Raw genomic sequence first — 21,634 nt, forward strand, 5'->3', positions numbered from 1 at the left:
CCCCCAGCAGACACCGGCAGGACCCGGACCCGAATCCCCGGGCCCGGGTCCTGTTCCCGGCCCCACCTCAGCGCCTCGAGCCCCGCGCAGCACCGGGAGCAGCCCCCGGTCCGGGGCTCCGCACGGCGCTCCAGCGACGGCCCCGCCGCATCCCGGGATGAGCATCCACCTCACAAAACGGAGCGGGCGCGGATCCGCCGGGATTTATGGGCGCGGGCGGGGCGGGGCCGGCGCAGGTGTGAGGGGCGGGGCCGGCGCAGGTGTGAGGGGCGGGGCCGGAGCAGGTGCGCGGGGCCCCAGCGCGGCTGCGCGGGTCGGGGCCGAGAGGATTTAAACCCCGGGAATCGCCGCCGCCGCCATTTGCCCCCTCGACGCTCGGAGGGGGAGGTTGCGTCCGCGCGGGCTCCATATTTCTTTCTTTATTTCTTTTATTTTACGTTTATTTTTACCTCTTTTTCTCAATACCTCTCCTCTCTCCCTCCCTTCCTCCCTCCCCCACCCCCCACACCCTCCCCCCTACCCCCCCCTCCCTCTCCCCCCTAGCCCTCCCCTCCCTCCCCCCCAAACCGCTCCTTCCCGGGCCGGTCCCCCCCTACCCTTCCTATCCCCCTGCACACCCCAACCCTACCCTGCCCCTCCTTCCTCCACGCTTCCTTCCCTGCCCAGCCCGGCTCCTGCCTGCCCCTTCGTCCTCCTTCCCTTCCCCCAATTCCTCCTTCCTCTCCTTCCTTCACCTGTCGTCCCCCTCCGCCTGTTTTCCTTCTTCACCTTGACCCCCCCCACCTGTGCTCCATCCTTGTCCTCCATCCTCCGCCCGTCCTGCCCCCGCCACCCCACCTGCCCCTGCCCCCCTCCCTGCTCCCCTGCACACCCCCGACCCCCCGCCTGCTCTCCATCCTTGACCCACCCCGACCACCCCCTCCGTCCCCCTATTCCCGTCCTCTGTCCCTTATTCCCCTCCTCTGTCCCCCCGTTCCCCTCCTCTGTCCCCCTGTTCCCATCCTCTGTCCCCCTATCCCCTCCTCTGTCCTCCCCTTCTCCTCTGTCCCCTGTTCCCGTCCTCTTCTTCCCTGTTCCCGTCTCTGTCCCCTCTCCCCTCTGACCCCCGCAGCCGCGGGGCTCGGGCGCCGCAGAATAAAGCCCAGAGGGCCGGAGCCGGCGCCCCCGCTGTCCCTGGAGCCCCCACACGGGGCCGGACCCGCTCGGCGGGACCCCCCATTGCAGTGCAATGCACCGCCCGACACCGCCGGGGTTCCGGCTGTCCCTACATCACACTGGGGGTCCCCGGGGCGGGGGGTCAGGGAGGGCCCCCTCCTCAGGAGGGGGTCCCGGGGGGGAGGGGGGTTGGGGTGGGGGGTTGGGGTTGGGGGGGTAGGGCCCCCTCCGGAGGAGGGGGTCCCTGGGAGGGCGGGGGCGGGCCCCTCCGGAGGGGGGTCCGGGGAGGGGGGCGGGGAAATTCCCCTCCAGGCCCCGCCCCTCCCCCGGACCTCCTCCTCCGGACGGGGGCTCGGCCGCGCCCCTCCCCGGGACCCCCTCCTCCGGACCGGGGCCGGGGGCACAAGGGGAGGGGCGGTTTGTCTGTCCGCGGATCTCTATGTGTGCTCACGCTGCAGAGTGACGAGACCCCCCTCGGCTTCGTCCCCCCACCCCACCCGCCCCCCCTCCCACCCCCGGGCCCCGGTCCGGAGGAGGGGGTCCCGGGGAGGGGGCCGGGCCGAGCCCCGTCCGGAGGAGGAGGTCCGGGGGAGGGGGCGGGGCCTGGAGGGGGAATTCCCCCCTCCGCCCCCTCCCCGGACCCCCCTCCGGGGGGGCCCGCCCCGCCCCCTCCCAGGGACCCCCTCCTCCGGAGGGGGGCCCTACCCCCCCAACCCCAACCCCCCTCCCCCCCGGGACCCCCTCCTGAGGAGGGGGCCCTCCCTGACCCCCCGCCCCGGGGACCCCCAGTGTGATGTAGGGACAGCCGGAACCCCGGCGGTGTCGGGCGGTGCATTGCACTGCAATGGGGGGTCCCGCCGAGCGGGTCCGGCCCCGTGTGGGGGCTCCAGGGACAGCGGGGGCGCCGGCTCCGGCCCTCTGGGCTTTATTCTGCGGCGCCCCGAGCCCCGCGGCTGCGGGGGACAGAGGGAGAGGGGGACAGAGGACGGGAACAGGGGACAGAGGACGGGAACAGGGGACAGAGGAGGGGAACGGGGGGACAGAGGAGGGGAACAGGGGGACAGAGGATGGGAACAGGGGGACAGAGGAGGGGAACAGGGGGACAGAGGACGGGAATAGGGAGAGATGAGGTGGGGAAGGGAGAGGGGTTGGGGAGAAGGAGGGGGGAAGGGAAAGGCCGGGTGAGGAGAGAGATGATGGACAGAGGAGGGGTACAGGGGGAAGACAGGGGGAAGACAGGGGGTCGGGCTGAGGAGAGGGTAAGGAGAGGGGTGAAAGGAAAGGGGGGCCGGGGACGTGCAGGGGAACAGCGAGAGAGGGCAGGGGAGGCTGGGGAGCGGGGAGAGGGCAGGGGGAGTTGGGAGAGAGGGAATGGGGGGAGAGAGAAAGAAACTCGAGGAGTAGAAAAGAGGAGATAAGGGGGGAAAGAAAGAGGAGGATAAGGGCAGGAGAAAGAGGGGGAAGAAAGAAAAGAATCGCCGCCGGGAGAGCCCAGCCTGGCCGCAACCTCACCGAGCTCCGGGTGAGAAAATGGCGGCGGCGGCCACTTCCGGGCATTAAATCACCTCGGCCCCGCCCCGCGCAGCCGCACTGGGGCCCCGCACACCTGAGCCGGGCCCGCCCCGCGCACCTGAACCGGGCCCGGCCCCGCCCGGGACCGCCCGGGACCGCCCCTGAGCCCGGGACCGCCCCTGAGCCCGGGACCGCCCCTGAGCCCGGGACCGCCCCTGAGCCCGGGACCGCCCCTGAGCCGGGGACCGCCCCTGAGCCCCGGGGCCCCGCCCTGCCCGGGATGGCGGTGGGACCGTCGCTGCCGGCCCCTCTCACCTGGGCCGGGCCGGGGCTGCGAGCGGCACCGGGACCGGGGCCGCGGCTCCGGGTCCTGCCGGTGTCTCTGGGGGTCCGGGCGGTGCCGCCTCTCCCCGCCGGGCGGGCTGCGGGTCCCGGCCCCGCAGCACTGAGGGGCTTGGGGCCGGCACCGGCCCCGGCAGGAGCCGCTCCGGGACGGGCGCTGCGGCCGGGCCCGGGCAGCCCCGGGGTGCCGCGCTCAGCCCGACGCGCCGGGCCGGGCTCCGCTCGGGGCCCCGAACCCTTCCCGGCTGCCCGCGCTGAGCCCCGAACGCGGCCCCGGGGCTCCGCCGCCAGCCCCGCCCGCGGCGCTCGGCCGCTGCCCCGGAGCTCCGCTGCGGCCGGGGGAGCCCGGCCCGGGGCCGTGCCCGAGGCGCGGCTGGAGCCCCGAGACACGGACTGGCCCTGGCCGAAAGAGCCCGCCTGGAGCACCAAAACGCGGCGTTTGGCCTTTCACTCAGGCACCCCACAATGCAGCACTTAAATCTCTCTTGGTGACGCCCAAACACTGAGTGACCCCGGTTTCAGGACCTCCCAAACACAGGCCATGGTCTCTGCTTCACGCCTCTAAAATGCAGAACTTGGTCTCTCTGAGATCCCAAACGCTGTCTGAGGCACCTTGGTTTCCAGCTCCCCAAACCAGTCCTTAGTGTCTCTTTCTGTACTTGGCTGAATGAGCCCAGTTTTGAGCCCCCAAAAAGCAGCACTGGCTGTCTCTGTGCGAGCCCCAAAACTGCTCCAGTCCATCGCGTTCGGAGCCCCCAGAAGTGCCCCGGGCCATGGGCGGCCCCAGCTGGGCCCCAGCAGCAGCTCCCTCACCCCCCGTGGGATGGGGAAGAGACCAGAGACAAAAATCCAGCTCAGAGCACTTTAATAATGGAAACCAGTCAAATACAATCATTTAATATTAATGACAACACATAATAACAGTGAGAGCAACAAGAGCAGTGAGAACAATAATGAACAGGAGAGAGAGAAAAGCCCCTCCACACCCCCCTTTAACATTTTAAATCCAAAATGTAATCCAGAGCACCACAAACTCCCAGTGTAGGGGATTTCCATATTCCTGTTATTTTCTCTGTGGTCCATCCTGGGGATTCGAGGCACTTGCTGCTCCTCTGGGCAAGGGAAGGGCTCCTGTGCTATTCCCAAAAACAGAACTCCTGGAATTAGTGCCCTGGGAGCCCAGTCTGGTCCTCCCAGTCACTGGGGGTCACCCAGAGGGTCTTTACCAGCATAAAATGAAAATGACATCCTGGTCCAGTGCATTTCCAGCAGGATTGGACACTGCTGGCCATGGTGACCAGTCCATGGAAGTTGGCCCGGTGACAATCCAGGGGGATTTGAAGTTGGATTCTGGCAGATTTCATTGTGCAGAAGCTCCAATTCTTTTTGGCACCTCCTGTTTAAATGTCTCCCTGCTGGAAGAGGCCAGTTAGTCTTCTGAATGGCCAGACTGCCAGAGGCAGGGAAAACCAACCAGCATTCCCTGCACATCTGCATCACTTCCATGTCCACCTGCAGCGAGTGGCTGAAGGACGGTAGCCAGCCCAGGACAGGCTCAGAGATGAGGCTTCCAGCCCAAACCATTCCAGGATGACTCCACCATCTCTCCCTGCAGTAATTTTGTGTTGTTTCCTCTCAAATTTAAATTCCCAAATTTAGGTGATTTATTAAATGAAGCATTTAAAAATTATTCAGATATATAAGAGGGAGCATCCAACATACAAGAATCATTCTTTCATCCATCAAATCAATTATTACACTGGAAGCTTATTCCCTCATCTCTGTCCTTGTTTAGCTTTCCTGCAAATCCTTATGATCCCACAGTTTCTCAGAGACATCAGCTGGGATTACTAGAAGGTTTGCTCTGCTGGAGAGCCAAGGGGAGTTCACAGCATTTGTTCCTCTGCATCTTTGTCCCCTAACCAGATTTCCCCCAGAATGGTGTTATGGGAGAAGTTTGGAATTACTAGAAATTGATCAGCTTCATAGTTTTTCCCCTCTGTTTTTCAACTATTTCCAAATTCTTAGGATTACTCTTAAATATGCCCAGGAAAATTCCTGTGAAAGGATCAATCAGAGGAAAATTGTAATACAGATTCTCTATTGTAAATATATTATTCTCTCTCTGTATATAAAATATATAATATATCATATATCATATATTATCTAATTATCGCAAATATATAATTCTCTATCGTAAATAGAGAAAACTGCCTCCAGCAGCAGCTGGAATGATCCCATTTCTGCTCTTACCTGGACTCCAGGTGCTCCTGCCAGAGCTCCCAACAGCCACTGCCATTCCTAAACAGGAGCCATGGAAGACATTCCTGCTGTCCATGAGGGTGAGGAGGCACTTTGGGATGTTCTTGGCTGTGGAATCAGACAAGACACTGTCCATGATCTCGTGCTCCCTTCCAAGCCAAAGCAGCCCCTGATTCCATGAGATGATCAGCACCTCTCCCAGTTCCATTCCAGAAACATCCTCCCACTAACCCAGGACTTCCCCCCTCCTCTTTTTGCTCCCCATCAGGGATGTGTGGCTGAGTGCCACAGCCATGGGATGCCTCAGCATTCCCTGGAACACCTCAGCATTCCCGGAGTGCCCCAGCATTTCCAGGGATGCCCTGGCACTCCCAGGGGTGCCCCGGCATTCCCGGGGTGCCTCAGCATTCCCAGGGGTCCCCCAGCATTTCCAGGGATGCCCCGGCATTCCCGTGGTGCCCCAGCATTCCCGGGGTGCCCCGGCATTCCCGGGGTGCCCCGGCATTCCCGTGGTGCCCCGGCATTTCCAGGGATGCCCCGGCACTCCCAGGGATGCCCCGGCATTCCCGGGGTGCCCCAGCACTCCCAGGGATGCCCCGGCATTTCCAGGGATGCCCCAGAATTCCCGTGGTGCCCCAGAATTCCCGTGGTGCCCCGGTATTCCCGGGGTGCCCCAGAATTCCCGTGGTGCCCCGGCATTCCCGGGGTGCCCCGGCATTCCCGGGGTGCCCCGGCATTCCCGTGGTGCCCCAGCATTCCCGGGGTGCCCCGGCATTCCCGGGGTGCCCCGGCATTCCCGGGGCGCCGCTCCACGCCGCTCCCGCGCTGCGGCGCCGTCCCGGCTGCAGTGCCGGGCGCTGCCCACGGGGCGGCAGCACCGGGCGCCCCCAGCCCGGCCGGTGCCGCTGTCCCGGGGCGGCCGCGCCCTTGACCCGCCCTGAGCCGGCGGGGCCGCGAACAGCGCGGGCAAAGCCCCCCGATCCCCCCGATTTCACCCGCCAAGGCGCAGGATCGCAGCATTCCCTGAGCCGAAAGGGACCCGCGGGGAGCATCGAGACAAATCCTGGCCCCGCACAGGACCCCAAGAATTCCCCCCGGTGCCCGGGAGCCTTGTCCAGAGCCCGGCTCTTCCCCCAAGATCCTGAAAACACAGCGGGGCCGGGAGAAGGATGACGATGGGGGAGTTTTGTTTATGTTTCGTTATACCATCGTTCTATAGCTCCGTTATGTATCGTTATCGCTGACCCCACAATCAATAGGTCCCTTATATCTCGCTATACATCCTTACACGCCGCTTTCACGGCGGCGGCTCCAGAGACCGATGGAAGCCCCGCCTGACCCCCGCTCCCCTTCCCGCAGTCAGACCAGGTTTCCTTCCCGGCTCCAGCCCTGGATTCCCGCGGCAGTCTCAGGTGTCTCGTTCCATAAAGCAAATTATTCACAGCAACACCGAGTCAGCCCGAGCCGGTCCCTCCGGAGAGCACCGACCGCCTCATCCCCACCCCAAACTGTGCATTCTGGCCCCTGCACACTAACTCAGATTCTGCCCCAAAATGTTCATTTTGGCCCCTACAGAATCCGCCCCGGAGCGACGCCCCGGGCCCCGCTCGGCCGAGGCAGCTCCGGTGTCCCCTGCCCGCAGCTCCCGCTGCTGCCGCCGGGACGGGACACCCATCCCCGTGCCGGGACAGCGATCCCCCGAGGTCCGCTCGGGGCCGTCCCCGTTCCCCGCTCACCTCCGAGCCCGGCGCCGCCGCCCCCGGTGCCCCGGCCCGGCCCCGCCGCTCCCCGGGCGCCGCCATTGCCGCTCCCGGCTCCGCGCCTGCGCTCCCGGGGCCGCGGCGTTTCCTTCCGGGAGCAGCCCCGGCCTCGGCCCCGGATAGAGAAATATGTTTGTATTTTCAAACCCTCTGGCCCCGTAACCAGAATTCCTTACAGTCTATATCATGTCTATAACACAGCAGACACAGGGTTTGATTTCGGAATCAGCTTTTAAATGCATTATAATTTCTCAGAATATACATAAATGGGAATATTTGCAGTTTTCAGTATTTTTCACACAGACCCTCCATGAATTTTCAGGCCTTTTGGGGCTGTAACCTCCCTTATTTGGAGGGATCTCCCTCGGACCCCCCATCCCTCACTCACCGGGTCCTCCACCACAATGGGCTGTGCCAAGTGACACCATCACCCTCCAGACTCCCCCATCCCTTTTCCTTCCCAGCCCATAGAAGGCACAGGGAATGTCCCTGAGGATGGTGCCTCGTCCTGGATTGTTCCAGGGGACACTGCAAAGTGCTTGAGGAGGCCAAGCCCCGCTCAGCAACCACCAAACCTCCCGTGTGTTATCTGCACCATTACCATTCTGAATCCAAATGCAGTAAACAAAAAGTTCCCTATCCCAGTCACATCCAGCACAGCAGCCAGCACACCCTGTCCCTGCTCGTCTCACAGCTGGACACCTCCAGAAGGGTTCTGTGAGGGACAGGGCCAAAACTCCTACTACAATCCCAAAAATGAACAGGCTCTGCCTTCCCATCACCTCTAAGCAGGAGACCTTATGGCAGCAGGATAAGAAACCAGTTAGACGGGAATTTCTCTCCGTTCTCCTGAACTGCCTGTGCCTGACGCAGGCACTGTCCTTGAATTGCTTTCCCAGCAGGGCCCAGTATGACCTTCCCCACCAGTTTTCCTGGTACTGGTTACATTATCAAGGCTGGAGTTTCCTGGAAAAGTCCAAGCGGGATACAGCTGGAGAATGTCCAGCCAGCAATGGAGCTCCTCAGGCTTCCAGGATCTTGGGTGGAAGATTGAGGTGGTTCCTTCTGGGACATACTGGGATGAATCCCATACAACATCACAGCCTCATGGATACTGAAGTGGTCCAAGTGGTCCTCAGTGATCCCAAATGGAAAATCACCGCCCTTCCTCCCCCGCTGGACACACAGATAAGCCAGCAGTGCTTGGCAGAGCCAGGGCAGCTGGGGGAGGGCAGGTGACAGGACAAGGACACTGGGAACAGCTAAAAGCAGAGAAGACGCCCAGAGAGCCGAATTCCCACAGGACTCTGCCACCCTGAGTGGGTCAGCTGGCTCCAGAAGGATGCTTGGTGTGGCTTTGGGCATCGGGGTCCTGCTGGCCCTGGTGGGCTGCACAGCCGCCACAGAGTGTGGTGAGTGTCAGCCACCCACGGAGAACCAGGAGAGACCACGGATGGGACACAGGATCCCACTGACCTCCCCCTCTTTCCAGTGGCCCCACAGGATAAGGTCTCCCAGCTGCTCCAGCGCATGGAGGAATCTGTAAATTTTGCGGAGCCGGCAAATCCCAGTGTCCTGTTGGCCATGAACCTGGCTGGGGGGGACAGCGACGGTCCCATCCACAAGTGGCTGCTTGAGGAGATCAAGGAAGAGGCAGTGAAGAGAGCCCAGAAAGGTAGGGAGGGAAAGGAGGGAAGGTAGCAGCTCCTGGGGGACCAGGTTTCTGCCAGTTCCTGGAGTGCCCAGCCCAGCTCAGCCTGGCTGCCCCCTTGTCCCCACAGACATGACCTCGGGACAGGTGGCTCTGCACGTCCTTGCCCTCCTCTCCTCCTGCCAGGATCCCCAGCGTGTCCATGCCCTGGAGCAGACCCTCGACCTGATCAGTGTCCTGCAGCAGAAAACAGATGAGGAGATGGCCAAACTGGGTTTGTTGGGACTTGGGGGCCTGGGGCTGTCACTGTCCCCACACCCTGTCATCTTGCCACTCTTTGCTTTCAGAGGCTGAGGGGATTCCCAAAACCACCCTGTACAGCGTGGGCCTGGACACCCTGGCCCTGTGCCTGGCTGAGGCGGGCGGTGCTCAAGGGCCATCAGTGGCCCTGGCCAAGCAGGTGCTGAGCCCCGAGAGACCCATCTCCGTGGGTAAGGAACTCCTCTGCTCCCACATTCCCACTCCTGCGGTCTATCCCGAGCCTTGGCGGTGACTCCAGGACCCCACAGACACTCAGGCCATGGTGGCACTGGCGCTGGCCTGCGTCTATGACTACGTGGAGCTTCAAGACGTGCAGGATCTGCTCTGGGAGGCACTTCAGACAGTGAGCAACAGCTTCCTGAATGAGCAGGAGGAGAGGAATGGCATGATTGGGAATATCTACAGCATGGGGCTGGCCCTGCAGGTAGGGCAGGTGCCAGCGGAGTTTGGAATCGCGGCCAGCTGGTCCCATTCCCAGATGTGTCATTCCACATCCCACCTGCTCCACAGGCACTGGAGGCCACAAGGAAGTTTTACGCCCCACGGGAGTGGGACTGTGCCCAGGCCTTCTCCAGGGTGTATGGCCACGACTACCAGCAGCCCATGGCCATTGCCCAGGTGCTGCCAGCCCTGGTGGGCAGGTCCTACCTGGATGTGGCTGGCCTGGACTGTGCTGCCACCAAGAATATGTCCCCAGGCCGACAGCTGCCCCTGCCCCCAGTGCTGGGGACACACAGCATTCCCAGAGGTACGCTGATCCCACCTGGAGTCGCCCAGACCCCGCAGGGATGATGTTCCCACCCTGTGCCCACTGAGGGTGTGCCAGGTGCCCACCCTGCCACTCTCTCCCTGCCCAGCCCTCATCCAGGTGCATTACTGCATCACCAACACGCTCCAGGGAAAACACTTCCACGACTGCACCTCAGTGGAACTCCCAAGTGGCTCCACTCTGCTCCAGGTGATGGAGGAGGCAGCAAAGAAGGACCCCCAGACCTTTAGGTGAGAGCCAGGATGGCTTTGGAGGTGGGATTTGCCATTTCCCCACCCAGGCCTGAGCCTCCTCAACTCTCCCACAGCTTCCAGACGGAGCAGACATCCTGGGGTCCCTATGTGACCTCCATCCACGGGCTGGCTGGCAGCACGGAGGACAGGACCTACTGGCACTTCCTCAGTGCTGGGAATGCCCTCGATGAAGGTGAGGGAGGGGGCCAGGGATGGTGCAGGGGAGCCTGTGGTCGGGATCTCCATGTCCCAGCCTCACACATCTGTCTGCTGCAGGGGTTGGCACCTACAAACCACAAGATGGGGAGCACATCGAGGCCGTCTTCAGCACCTACTGATGCCACCAAGACACCCTGGACCCCTCCATGGAGCAATAAAGTGACATTCCAGCATGTTCCTCTGTGTTTGTGTGCATGTTGTGTCTCTGGGAGAAAACACAGCTCTCTGGTAGAAAACACAGAAGCCCTTCTGTCCTCCTTCCTGCTTAATTCCATGAGCTCAGCTCCTCTGCTTCTCTTCCCCAGCACCACACACAAGCACAGCCTCACCCAAACTCCATGGAGTCAATTCCCTCTTGGACATCCACAAAGCCTTTCCCCAGCAGCCACGGACTTGTTCCTCCAGGCATATTGCTGTGCTTCAGTTCAACCTATTCTGATCCCCACACAAGCTCTCATGGCATTACTCAGATACAATTATCTCCATTTGATTATTACAACCCCAATTAGCACCAGCCTCAGGCCAGCAGTTGCATTTCCCGCCCGGAAATCCGCAGGTGGTGGCCTGGGGTTGCAGCTGATTCTTATCTCGATTCTGTGACTCCATCTCTGGGCAGGCGTCACCAGCACCTCCCAGCTGGGTCCCAACTGCTCTCCAGCCAGCCCCATTCCCTACTCCCACTGGGCCTTGTCCAGCCAGACCTTCAGCCTGGACCTGCTCCCAGCTGGACCCTTCCCACCCAAACCATTGTGTGGTTCCACAGACACTGTCTCCAGAAGGAGCCGGGAGGGAAGGGATCCAAAATCCTCCCAACAGCCCAAAAATCAGCAACCACCACCTTCCATCATCTCCAGTACATGTGGATTTATCCCAGACATCAAACAAGTCACACAGGAGCATCCCGTCTGACTCAACCCATGGTGATGGTGCCACCCTCCAGGTCCTTCCATGACCACACAGATAAGCTGGCATCATGTGGAAGTGCCACAGGAACTGTGGGTGGGCAGTGACCACAGGATGGCACCAGGAGCAGATAAAAGCAGAGGGCACAGCTAGAGAGATGAGTGCATGCAGGACTCTGCTGTCCTGAGTGGATCAGCTCTCCTGAGGACACAGGATGCCCAGCACGGCTTACAGCATCGCAGTCCTGCTGGCCCTGGCAAGTGCCACGGTCACGCAGGGCTGCGGTGAGTGTCAGTTCTCCTGCAGTGGCACCGCAGACAGACCGGTGACACTGCAGGAGGACGAGTGGATGATGCACAGGGCTCCTGGTGACCTGCCCTCTGTGGCAGAGGGGTGCCAGGCTACAGTCACCCGTGACCACCTGGTCCAGAAGCTGCTGCAGCGCATGGAGAAATCCGTCAAGTTTGACGAGCCGCTGAACCCCAGCATCCTGCTGGCTATGAACCTGGCTGGAGCCACCCACGGCCATGTCCACAACTGGCTGCTCCGGGAGATAAAGAAGGATGCAGTGGAGAGAGCCCAGAAAGGTGGGGAAGGGAGAGGAGGAGAACCCAGAGCAGGGGAGGGGGTACACCTGATCCCAGCAGACCCCGTACTGCAGGCTCAGCACCGTCAGCTCCCAGGACACTACATCCCATCCCACCACTCTGTCCTCTTGTCCCCACAGACCTGACCTCGGGACAAGTGGCTCTGTATGTCCTTGCCCTCCTCTCCTCCTGCCAGGACCCCCGACATGTCCATGCCAGGGGGAAGACTATCAACCTGATCCCCATCCTGAAGCAGAAAATGAATAAGGAGATAAGCAAAAACGGTACACAGGGATGTGAGGGAAGAACTGGGGGGACTGGGGGGTGTCACCCTCACTGCACCCCATCAGCTCACCCCTCTTTGCCTTGCAGTGACCACCTGGTACACAGAGAGCCTGGATATCCTGGCCCTGTGCCTGGTGAAGGAATATGACAACCAAGATGCAGTCAAGGCTGTGGCCGAGGAGTTGCTGAAACATAAGAGCTCCCCCGATGTGGGTAAGGGAATCCTCCAGCCCCGCTGTGCTCCCTCCACTCCCAGAGGTGTCTCTGGGGCGCTGACAGTGACACTGGGATCCCACAGACACGCGGGCCATGGCGGTACTGGCGCTGGTGTGCGCCTACAACCACACAGACAAGCAGCACCTGATCCATGATGCACTAAAGGCGGTGACCAACGATTTTCTGGATGAGCAAGAAAGGCACAATGGCATGATCGGGGATATCTACAGCATGGGCCTGGCCCTGCAGGTTTGGACAGGGGCTCTGGGGTCACAGTTCCGCTCGCAGGCTGCTTGTGCCACATTCCACCTCTTCCACAGGCTCTGGAGACCTCGAGTGAGTTTTATGCCCCTCGGAAGTGGGACCGTGCCCAGGCCTTCAGCGTGGTCTACAACCACGAGTACCAACAGCCCATGGCCATAGCCCAGGTGCTGCCTCCCCTCGTGGGCAAGTCGTACCTGAACGCAGGTAGGTGGGGCTGTGCTGCCACCAACGGAATGTCCCCATGCCAACAGCTGCCCCTGTCTCCAATACTGGGGACAACTGCAATTCCAACCTGGAGCGGACCTCCTGTGGGTGACACTCCTGCCCTATGCCAGGTGGGATCTGCCAGGTGCCCACCCTGCCCTTCTCCCCACCTGCAGCTTCCATCACGGTGCAGTTCTCCATCACCAACACGCTGAAGAATTACTTCCACTACTCCACCTCGGTGTGTGTCCCAGATAACTCCACGCTGCTCCAGGTGATGAAGGTGGCAAGGAATGAGAAACCTGACATCTTTCGGTGAGAGCCAGAGGGTGGGAGAGAAGGGGAGGTGTTTGCATGCCCCCGCCCAGCTCTGAGCTCACTCCCTTTGCTGGCAGCTTCAAGACAAAGAAGACATCTTGGGGTCCCTTTGTGACCTCCATCCATGGGCTGGCTGGCAATGACACCAAAAGGACCTACTGGCAGTTCTTCAGCTGCTGGAGTCCCCTCCAGGAAGGTGAGCACCCAGGGGGGTGTGGGGCACAAGGGGCTGTGCTTGGGGGTCTCCGTGTCCCATCCTCACACATCCGTCTGCTGCAGGGGTTGGCACCTACAAACCAAAAAACTGGGAGCACATCCAGGCCATCTTCAGCACCTACTGATGCCACCAAGACACCCTGGACCCCTCCATGGAGCAATAAAGTGACATTCCAGTATGTCCCTCTGTGTGTGTGTGTGTGTCTGGGAGATAACACAGCTCACATCCTTTCTGTCCTCCTTCCTGCTTAATTCCATGAGCTCAGCTCCTCTGCTTCTCTTCCCCAGCACCACACACAAGCACAGCCTCACCCAAACTCCATGGAGTCAATTCCCTCTTGGACATCCACAAAGCCTTTCCCCAGCAGCCACGGACTTGTTCCTCCAGGCATATTGCTGTGCTTCAGTTCAACCTATTCTGATCCCCACACAAGCTCTCATGGCATTAATCAGATACAATTATCTCCATTTGATTATTACAACCCCAATTAGCACCAGCCTCAGGCCAGCAGTTGCATTTCCTGCCTGGAAATCCGCAGGTGGTGGCCTGGGGTTGCAGCTGATTCTTATCTCGATTCTGTGACTCCATCTCTGGGCAGGAGTCACCAGCACCTCCCAGCTGGGTCCCAACTGCTCTCCAGCCAGCCCCATTCCCTACTCCCACTGGGCCTTGTCCAGCCAGACCTTCAGCCTGGACCTGCTCCCAGCTGGACCCTTCCCACCCAAACCATTGTGTGGTTCCACAGACACTGTCTCCAGAAGGAGCTGGGAGGGACGGGATCCAAATTGTTCCCAACAGCCCAAGAACCAGCAACCACCACCTTCCACCATCTCCAGTACATGTGGATTTATCCCAGACATCAAACCAGTCAGACTCAACCCATGGTGATGGTGCCACCCTCCAGGTCCTTCTGTGACCACACAGATAAGCTGGCACCATGTGTCAGTGCCACAGCTGGTACTGTAGGATATCAGGTGCTCCACTGGAGATGACATTCCTTCCCTGTGCCGCATGGGATGTCCCGGGTACCCAGTCTGCCCCTCTCCCCTCTGCTAAATCCCATCTTGATGCAGTTCTCCATCACCAACATGCTCCACAGAAAACACTTATGCTGCTCCACCTCAGTGCTTTGGTTGTTTGCTTTTAGTAGGATTCACAGGGTTCATTTTCTTCGCAGTGTGTGGCACAGCCCTGGGCTTGGATTGAGGATGGGAATGCTGTGGATAACACAGACATCTTTTGGTGGTTACTGAGAAGAGCTTTTCCTCCTGCAGCACCCTGCAGTGTCCCATGGGACAATCCATGTCCCCAGCTCTGTCAGCCAGGAGGTGAGACCATCATCCTCCTCCTCATCACTGTGTCCTACTTGCCTCAGAATCTTTCCATCTGTTCTGCTCCAGAGGGCCCCCATTGCCCACATGGAGCCCCTTGCCCCTGGAAACACTGGGGTGCCCTGGGGCCATGAGCGTGGGGCGAGGCGGGGCTGTGATGTCACACAGGTGTCCCCCCCGCAGCACTGTGACATCAGCACGGTGTCTCTACAGGACACGTGCCACCAACCCCTGGCTCCCAGTGCGGCCACGATGGGACACGGATGAAGCCATGAGTTTCCTGCTCCCCTCGCTCGTCCTGCTGGTGGCCGGTACGGCCATCCTGCTGGCCACCCGCATTTGGAAGGCGCGGAAGCGCCTCGGGGAGCCGGGCCGGGCGTTCGCGGTGCTGCCGACGGCCCCCGGGGCTCCCGGTGCCCCCCGGGCTGAGGAGCCCCCTCCCCAGGGCCCGGCTGCCCCGGAGAGCCCCCTGTACATCCCCTGTGGCTGCGGGCCCTGCTGCACCCCCTGTGCGACAGCGGCGCGGGAGCTGCAGGACCTGGTGACGGCGCTGTGGCCCGAGGTGTCCTTCCCGCGGGACTCGGAGATGTGGCAGCTGTCGTGGGAGGATTTGGAGCAGCTGCTGGAGCAAGGCCACCTGCCCTGCTGCGCCTCCTCCAGCTCCTCTGAGAGCCCCCAGCCCTCCAGGAGCCCAACAAGACCCCTGATCTGTTGGAAAACATCTGCCGCTGGAAAAGGCTCAGTCCTCCGCAGAACCCGACGCTGGCTGAGATCCTCCCCCCTTCCAAGAATGTCCATCCCTCGGAAAGGCTCCTCCATTCCCATCCAGACCCTCTGTGACCTGTGTTGTGCTCCAACCGGAACCTGGCCTGTTCCTGTCAAGAAGCAAGTGGAAGTATCCTGGAGCCGCCGGTGCCCAATCCATGGCTCCCAGGATCCTGCGGCGGAGCCATCAGGGCAGACTCTCCGCACGCTGCTGGACAAGAGGCTCCGGCAGCAAAGGCAGCTGTTCCCATGTCAGGAATGGTCCCTGGAGTTGGCTGTGGAGGACGAGGCTAAGGAAGATCTCCCCACCTGGGATATTTATAGCAAAGGTCTCCACCCCTGCCAGAGCCTCCATGAGATCTGCTGGACTCCAGATGGAGGAGCCCACATGGACAGGTCTCCCTGCTGCCTCGGAGCTGTGGCTATCCACAGAACTCACCAGATACCCACAGCCAGGAAAAGCCTGGCAATACAACCGGGAGGCCAAGCCATTCCAGCAAAGCATTCCCAGCAGCAAGTGTCCCTGAGTCGCCGGTGCCCAATGCACGGCTCCCAGGGTGCAGCAGTGCCACAGGAGAAAACCCTCCGGGCAGCGCTGGACAAGAGGCTCCAGCGGGAATGGAAACGCAAGGGAGCTCTCAGGAGATGGCTGTCACGGATCCAGGATGCAGCTCGTGGCAGCAGCGGGCACACTCCGTAGTGTTCTTCCTGCTGGATAAACTCAGGGTTTCCTCAAAAGCTGTCTGGGAGTTCCCACTGTTCTGCTTTCCGCTGGGACAGGGTTCCTTTCTTCCCAGGAGCTGGCATATATTGGGCTTGGATGAGGGTGGGAATGCTGTGGGTAACACATGAGGCATGGTCCAGCCAGCTGGAAAACTGGGATGAAGAAGTTGAAAATTCATTTAATCAGAACTAAGAGGTGGAAAAGGGGGAAAGGTGGAAAAGTATTCCAGTCTTCCCACGAGGAGACTGCCCACACCCGAGAGTCCCAAATCCCCCTTGCTCTCTCTGATTGGCTCTGCTGGGTCTCTAGCTTCCCACAGCATTTGCTCCTAAGATAAAGACTGGAACTGGAATTCATTAATAATAATGTCAGCGTCAGAAGCAGTGGGAATCTTTGTTTGGAATGAGAAATGGAAGAAAAATGGAGTGAAATACCATGAAGCACCAGGTAGGGAGAGGGTGGTGGAAGAGCAGCTTTTAGAATTGGCAAATTTCCCAGACTTATTTCCAGATATTATTATTTTAAAGTATTTTTTTATCCCTCCACCACAAAACCATTGCCGTATCTATGAAGATATCTGGAGATAAAAGAGAAATACTTAATTTAAAAACTTCTGGGGAAAAAAACAATTATAGATCGAAACATGTAAGAGAATCCACAACAAGGAAACATAAATCTCAATTTTAGCAAGATTAATGCATAGTAAATATTAAAGATTCACTTCCCCACAAAACAAGCCAGCTTCTTATTGTCCAAACTGGCAAAGAGCAGACTCACGGATTTTGATGTCTATGAAGCATCCAAAGAGCTCAAAATTGGAATTCTTTGTGTTCCAGACTCCGAATGGTTTTTCGGCTGTTACAGAATTCCCTCTAAAACTGGGATTTTCATTTAAAACCACGGTTTAAGCCCCTTCTCTAGAGAAAGAGAAACAGTGTCTTTGAGTTCAAATTTTATTCTGAAAACAAAACCCATCCCGTGGCTCTGACAAGCAAAACACTACAGAAAATACAGAATAAAATAAGAAATAAAAGGTTTTAATTCCCATCTGGGGACCTGTAAGTGTGTACAACGCGGAAAAGTGCCTCTGGAATTCAGGGACTGAAGAGGCTGAAGTTCTAGGCTCATGGATATTTTTATTTTTAAGCATTTCTAAGCAAATTTCAGGCTGGGAGAGCTGCAGTCTGGGCTCAACTTTCCCTGGACTATGCACTAAAAGAGGGCCAGGACATGGCTGGAATTGAGATCACAACTGGGTTTTGAATAAGGAGAGTGACCATGAAAAGGGAGGGAAAAACCTTAACGAACTCTCTTTAAAGGGAGAATTTTACCTCATTACTTGAAGCCTCCTTCTCAATTCCAGCTTGCCTTCTGCTCCTATCTTTCCAGTTTCTGCTTGCATCTACCTTTTCTGGGATGGATGGGATCAGGCTGAAATCTAACTTCTCCTGGGTCTGCTCTGGAGCTGTTCAGCTTTGGAATTCTGAAATCTGGGAGTGTTTGTGCCCAGAAGCCGTTCCACTCTGCCGGCCTCATCCATTCCTTCCCAGCACTAACACGCAGCACTGACACACAACTGTCATTACTCTAAAATTCCTCATTAAGCCCCCCAGAAACCCAATCCCAGAGGTCTGTGGGCACCTGATCTGCTTATTTTGCCTTTTTAGTCTTTGTGGCCGGGGTGCCGTTGGGCTTGGAGTTGGTCTTGGCTTTCTTCTTGGCCCCTCCCTTGGGCTCCGGCTCCTTGCGCTTGGCCGAGGTGATGGACCCGGTGACCTTGAAGAAGTCGTCGAGCCGGCCCTGGGTGCTTCCCTGGCGGCTCTTGCTCAGCCTCTTGACGCCGTTGCGGACGCGCTCCTCGTTGAACTGCTTCTCCCCACACATGAACTGCACCAGCTGCTCCTCGTCCGGCTCGCTCCACTTCAGCTCCACGGCCTCGGGATCGATCACGTCGGGCTCCAGGAAGAGCTTCTGGGCCTCCCTGTGCAGCCAGTTCTCGGGCAGGGGGTACTTCTTGGTGTCAATCTGCTGCACGATCCTCTCGATGGATTTGTGCTCCCGGATGAGCTCCACGGCGCGCTTCGGCCCAATGCCGCGGATGCTTTCGCAGTAGTCGCAGCCCAGCAGGATGCACAGGTCCACAAACTGCTCCCAGGTCAGCTGCAGATCCTGCAGGATCCGGTTCAGGTGGAACTCCTGGATGGGCAGCTTCTTGGTCTCGCTGGCCGTGAGGTGCCGCATCAGCACGGGGCTGCCGAAGGTGAGGCAATCCATGTCCTCTGTGGCGGCGGCATACACCTTCCCGGCCTTCACCAGGGCGGCACAGCTGGCCTCTGCCTCGCCGGGTGCCTCCACGTAGGGAATTCCCATCAGCGTCAGCAGCTTCTTGCACTCCTGCGTGTGCTGCGGTGTCACCTTGACCAGCCTCTTGCTGTACTTCTCGATGTTCTCCTCCTCCCCGGCCTCCTGCGCTTCCTGCAGGTGCTTCTCTGCCTCTGCCCGGCGCTCCGTGCGCTTGGCCAGCTCCCCGGATTTCAGCTGCGGGGGCTTCCCGTCGAACACGTACACCGGCTTGATGCCGTTCTCCACCATGCGGATGGTGCGGTAGAACATTCCCATCAGGTGGCTGGTGGTCTCCCCGTCCTCGTTCTGGAGCACATCGGCTCCCTGCCGCACGGCGATCAGGAACTGGTAGATGCTCATGGAGGCGTCGATGGCCACTTTCCGGCCGAAGTAGGACTTGATGTCGTTCTCCCGGATGGCCCCGGGAGCCACGTCAGCGATAAGCTTGGCCAAGCCATGGATTCCCATCCTGGGGAAGGGAAAAAGGGGATGTTGAGAGCGGGCTCTGCATGAGGAATGTTGGGCCACCCAAGGAGGGGGAAGCCAAGAGGGCAGCGCTTCCCCTGCAAACCATCACTCCAGGGGCTGTGGCCTCTACTGGCAGCCCTTATCCGGAATCCTGCCTCAGGCCACCCTTATCCCTCACCGCTCCCTCTCGGCCCATCATTACTCCCCTTCCAACCTCTGCCCCTCCCATCCCAATCTCCTTCCCCAAAACTCGATTATCTCCACCATTACAACCATCTATACCCCATCACCTCCCCATTCTTATCTCCTTATGCCCTAGCTCACCAGGCCTGCCATCAATCCCTCTTCCATCCGCCTCAGATCCCCCGTTTACCTCAGCCACCATTATCCCCTCAGGGGCCCCGTTCTCTCTCGGATGCCATTACTCCTCAGAGCTCCCGTTTCCCCTCAGATCCCCGTTCTCCCTCAGCCGCCATTCCCCCTCAGAGCTCCCGTTTCCCCTCAGATCCCCGTTATCCCTCAACCATTCCCCCTCAGAGGCCCCGTTTCCCCTCAGATCCCCGTTATCCCTCAGCCATTCCCCCTCAGAGCTCCTGTTTCCCCTCAGATCCCCGTTATCCCTCAGCCATTCCCCCTCAGAGTCCCCGTTTCCCCTCAGATCTCCCCGTTATCCCTCAGCCATTACCCGGCCGCTCGCGCGCCGCCGCTCCCGCGCTCCGCCGCCGAGCCCGCCGGGAGCCACCGCCGGCCAATGGGGAAGAGGCTCGCGCTCGCCGCGCCTCGTTCCCGCCCTCACTTCCACTTCCGGCGGCGGACGGGGGCGGACGTGCGGCGGCGGGAGCGGAGCTGACGTGTCGCAGCAGGGACCGGCGACATGGTGAGGGCGGGGATGGGGGGAACCGGGGGTTGCCACAGGGGGCCCGGCCCGGTGGCGGCCCGGCCCTGCTGAACAGCGCCGTGTCCCCGCAGGAGCTGGAGGCGATGAGCAGATACACGAGCCCGGTGAACCCGGCCGTGTTCCCGCACCTCACCGTGGTGCTGCTGGCCATCGGCATGTTCTTCACCGCCTGGTTCTTCGTGTATCCCCGCGGCTGAGCGCAGGGTCCCCTTGCTGTGCCTTCCAATCCCGGATTATCGCCCTGATTCCCGGGGGCAGGGGAGCGGGTGGGGGTCCCCTCGCCTTGCTGTGCCTCTGTTTTATCACCTTAACCCCCGGCCTGGCAGCTACGAGGTGACATCCACCAAGTACACCCGGGACATCTACAAGGAGCTGCTGATCTCGCTGGTGGCATCGCTCTTCATGGGCTTCGGGGTCCTGTTCCTGCTGCTCTGGGTTGGGATCTACGTCTGAACCCCCCGGGGGGCCTGGATGGGGGATTCGGGAAAGCTCTTTTTATATTTCTTTTGTATTTCAAGGAGAAAACGCCTGTAGCAGGTGTGGTTTGCGACAGGCAGTGACCCACAGGTGAATAAAGGTGGCTCTGTGACACGCCTGCCTAGGGACTGCTGGTTTGTCTTTTTTTTTTTTTTAACCTGGCTTTTCCAAAGGTCTTGGATAGAATTATGGGAAGTCTAAGGTTGGAAAAGCCCTCTAGGATCACCTAGTCCAGCCCTTCCCCCAGCACTGCCAAGGCCACCACTAACCCATGTCCCCAAGTGCCACACAGCGTTTAAATCCCTCCAGGGATGGGGATTCCACCTCTGGAGCCTGTTCCTGTGCTCTAAAACCCTTTCCATGAAGGAATTTTTCCTAATGCCCAACCTAAACCTCTCCTGGTGCAGTTGGGATCTTGGGTACTTTGGGATGTGGCCAGTGTTATCCCAGGTTTCTGTGCTGTGTGTGGTTGCAGGTGTTCCAGTGCCATCTTGTGTCGTGGTGCAGCCAGGCTGTGCAAAATAAATCCTAAATCTGCTTTTAACCCCTCAGCCTTCTTTGCCCGTCACATCCCCTCACCCTTTTTTTTGAGAATGCTGTGCCTGTTCTCATCCCTAAACAGGAGTGTGGTGGTGCTGGATGTGCCCTTCATTAATTCCTGAATTAACTGCCTGGCCTAGGAACAAGGAATTGATTTATATGTCTTCAAGAGACAGGTTGGAATTTTAGCCCAGCTTTCAAACCATTCCACTTCCAAATCACAAATCCAAGCCCCGATTTCCTGTTTGGGAAGGAAGATTTCTTTATGTGGACTTTTGGATCCTTCTGCATCTGAGTCTGCCCTCCGAAGTGAGCAATGTGATGTCAGAGGCAGGTTTTCATTTTTTTCTTTTTTCTTCCTTTCTTCTTTTTTCCCTTTTTTCTTATTCCCCCTTTCTTTGTCCTTCTGCTTTCTTTTTCCTTTTCCCTTTGTCCATTTAACTGTTTTTTTCCCTCTTTATTTTCTTAATTTTTCTCCTGCTTTCTTCATTTTCCCTTCCTAATTTCTTTCCCCTTCTTCCTTTCTTTTTCCTCCTTCCTTTCTCCTTTTTTCCCCATTCCAAAGAACCGTGACTGGGCATATCCAGAAACTTCCACTGATTAAAGACTTGGAATTTTCTCAATCCCTTGGGCAGTTTTACAGCCATTCACCTGAGTTATTCCATCAGAAAGGGAGGAAAACACCAGGAGCCATCCTTGGATACAAAGCAGTATTTATATATTTTATTCATATGGGCACATTTACCTCCAGCATAAAACAAAGTCTAAATAAGCAAAACAAAACAAACAAACAAAAAAAACCCGGGGAATCCGGAAACTCAGCCCTCAAATTCAGCAAAATATAAATATAAATCGGGAAGAAAAGAGGGA

General features: G+C 58.9%; 4 protein-coding genes and 1 long non-coding RNA gene across 5 annotated transcripts; 3 read left to right on the forward strand and 2 right to left on the reverse strand.

Moving 5' to 3' along the window:
• Positions 1 to 3,916: 3,916 nt before the first annotated feature.
• Positions 3,917 to 7,067, reverse strand: LOC115904481. The gene is made up of 3 exons (XR_004060780.1): positions 7,008 to 7,067; positions 5,263 to 5,379; positions 3,917 to 4,424 (listed from the first exon to the last, which is right to left on the reverse strand). It is a non-coding gene; the product is annotated as an uncharacterized LOC115904481 (long non-coding RNA).
• A 1,306-nt stretch (positions 7,068 to 8,373) lies between these two features.
• LOC115904624 (cobalamin binding intrinsic factor-like) lies at positions 8,374 to 10,343 on the forward strand. The gene is made up of 9 exons (XM_030950146.1): positions 8,374 to 8,443; positions 8,524 to 8,706; positions 8,813 to 8,956; positions 9,030 to 9,173; positions 9,252 to 9,427; positions 9,514 to 9,751; positions 9,861 to 10,002; positions 10,080 to 10,198; positions 10,282 to 10,343. Exons 1-9 carry the CDS (start codon positions 8,374 to 8,376, stop codon positions 10,341 to 10,343), a joined length of 1,278 nt encoding a protein of 425 aa, XP_030806006.1.
• A 998-nt stretch (positions 10,344 to 11,341) lies between these two features.
• On the forward strand, positions 11,342 to 13,342 carry LOC115903987 (cobalamin binding intrinsic factor-like). Its single transcript, XM_030948987.1, has 8 exons — positions 11,342 to 11,714; positions 11,855 to 11,998; positions 12,087 to 12,212; positions 12,298 to 12,464; positions 12,536 to 12,791; positions 12,860 to 12,998; positions 13,079 to 13,197; positions 13,281 to 13,342. The coding sequence occupies exons 1-8, from the start codon at positions 11,342 to 11,344 to the stop codon at positions 13,340 to 13,342; spliced, it is 1,386 nt and encodes a 461-aa protein (XP_030804847.1).
• Positions 13,343 to 16,982: 3,640 nt separating this feature from the next.
• On the reverse strand, positions 16,983 to 19,587 carry FEN1 (flap structure-specific endonuclease 1). The gene is made up of 2 exons (XM_030950287.1): positions 19,535 to 19,587; positions 16,983 to 18,850 (listed from the first exon to the last, which is right to left on the reverse strand). Exon 2 carries the CDS (start codon positions 18,847 to 18,849, stop codon positions 17,689 to 17,691), a length of 1,161 nt encoding a protein of 386 aa, XP_030806147.1. The 5' UTR covers position 18,850; positions 19,535 to 19,587; the 3' UTR covers positions 16,983 to 17,688.
• A 13-nt stretch (positions 19,588 to 19,600) lies between these two features.
• Positions 19,601 to 20,336, forward strand: TMEM258 (transmembrane protein 258). The gene is given in 3 exon segments (XM_030950288.1): positions 19,601 to 19,726; positions 19,819 to 19,928; positions 20,074 to 20,336. Coding segments are annotated over 3 exon segments (363 nt in total). The 3' UTR covers positions 20,201 to 20,336.
• The last annotated feature ends 1,298 nt before the right edge of the window (positions 20,337 to 21,634 follow it).

The sequence above is a fragment of the Camarhynchus parvulus genome, chromosome 5 (assembly GCF_901933205.1).
Source record: "Camarhynchus parvulus chromosome 5, STF_HiC, whole genome shotgun sequence".
NCBI classification, from domain to species: domain Eukaryota; kingdom Metazoa; phylum Chordata; class Aves; order Passeriformes; family Thraupidae; genus Camarhynchus; species Camarhynchus parvulus.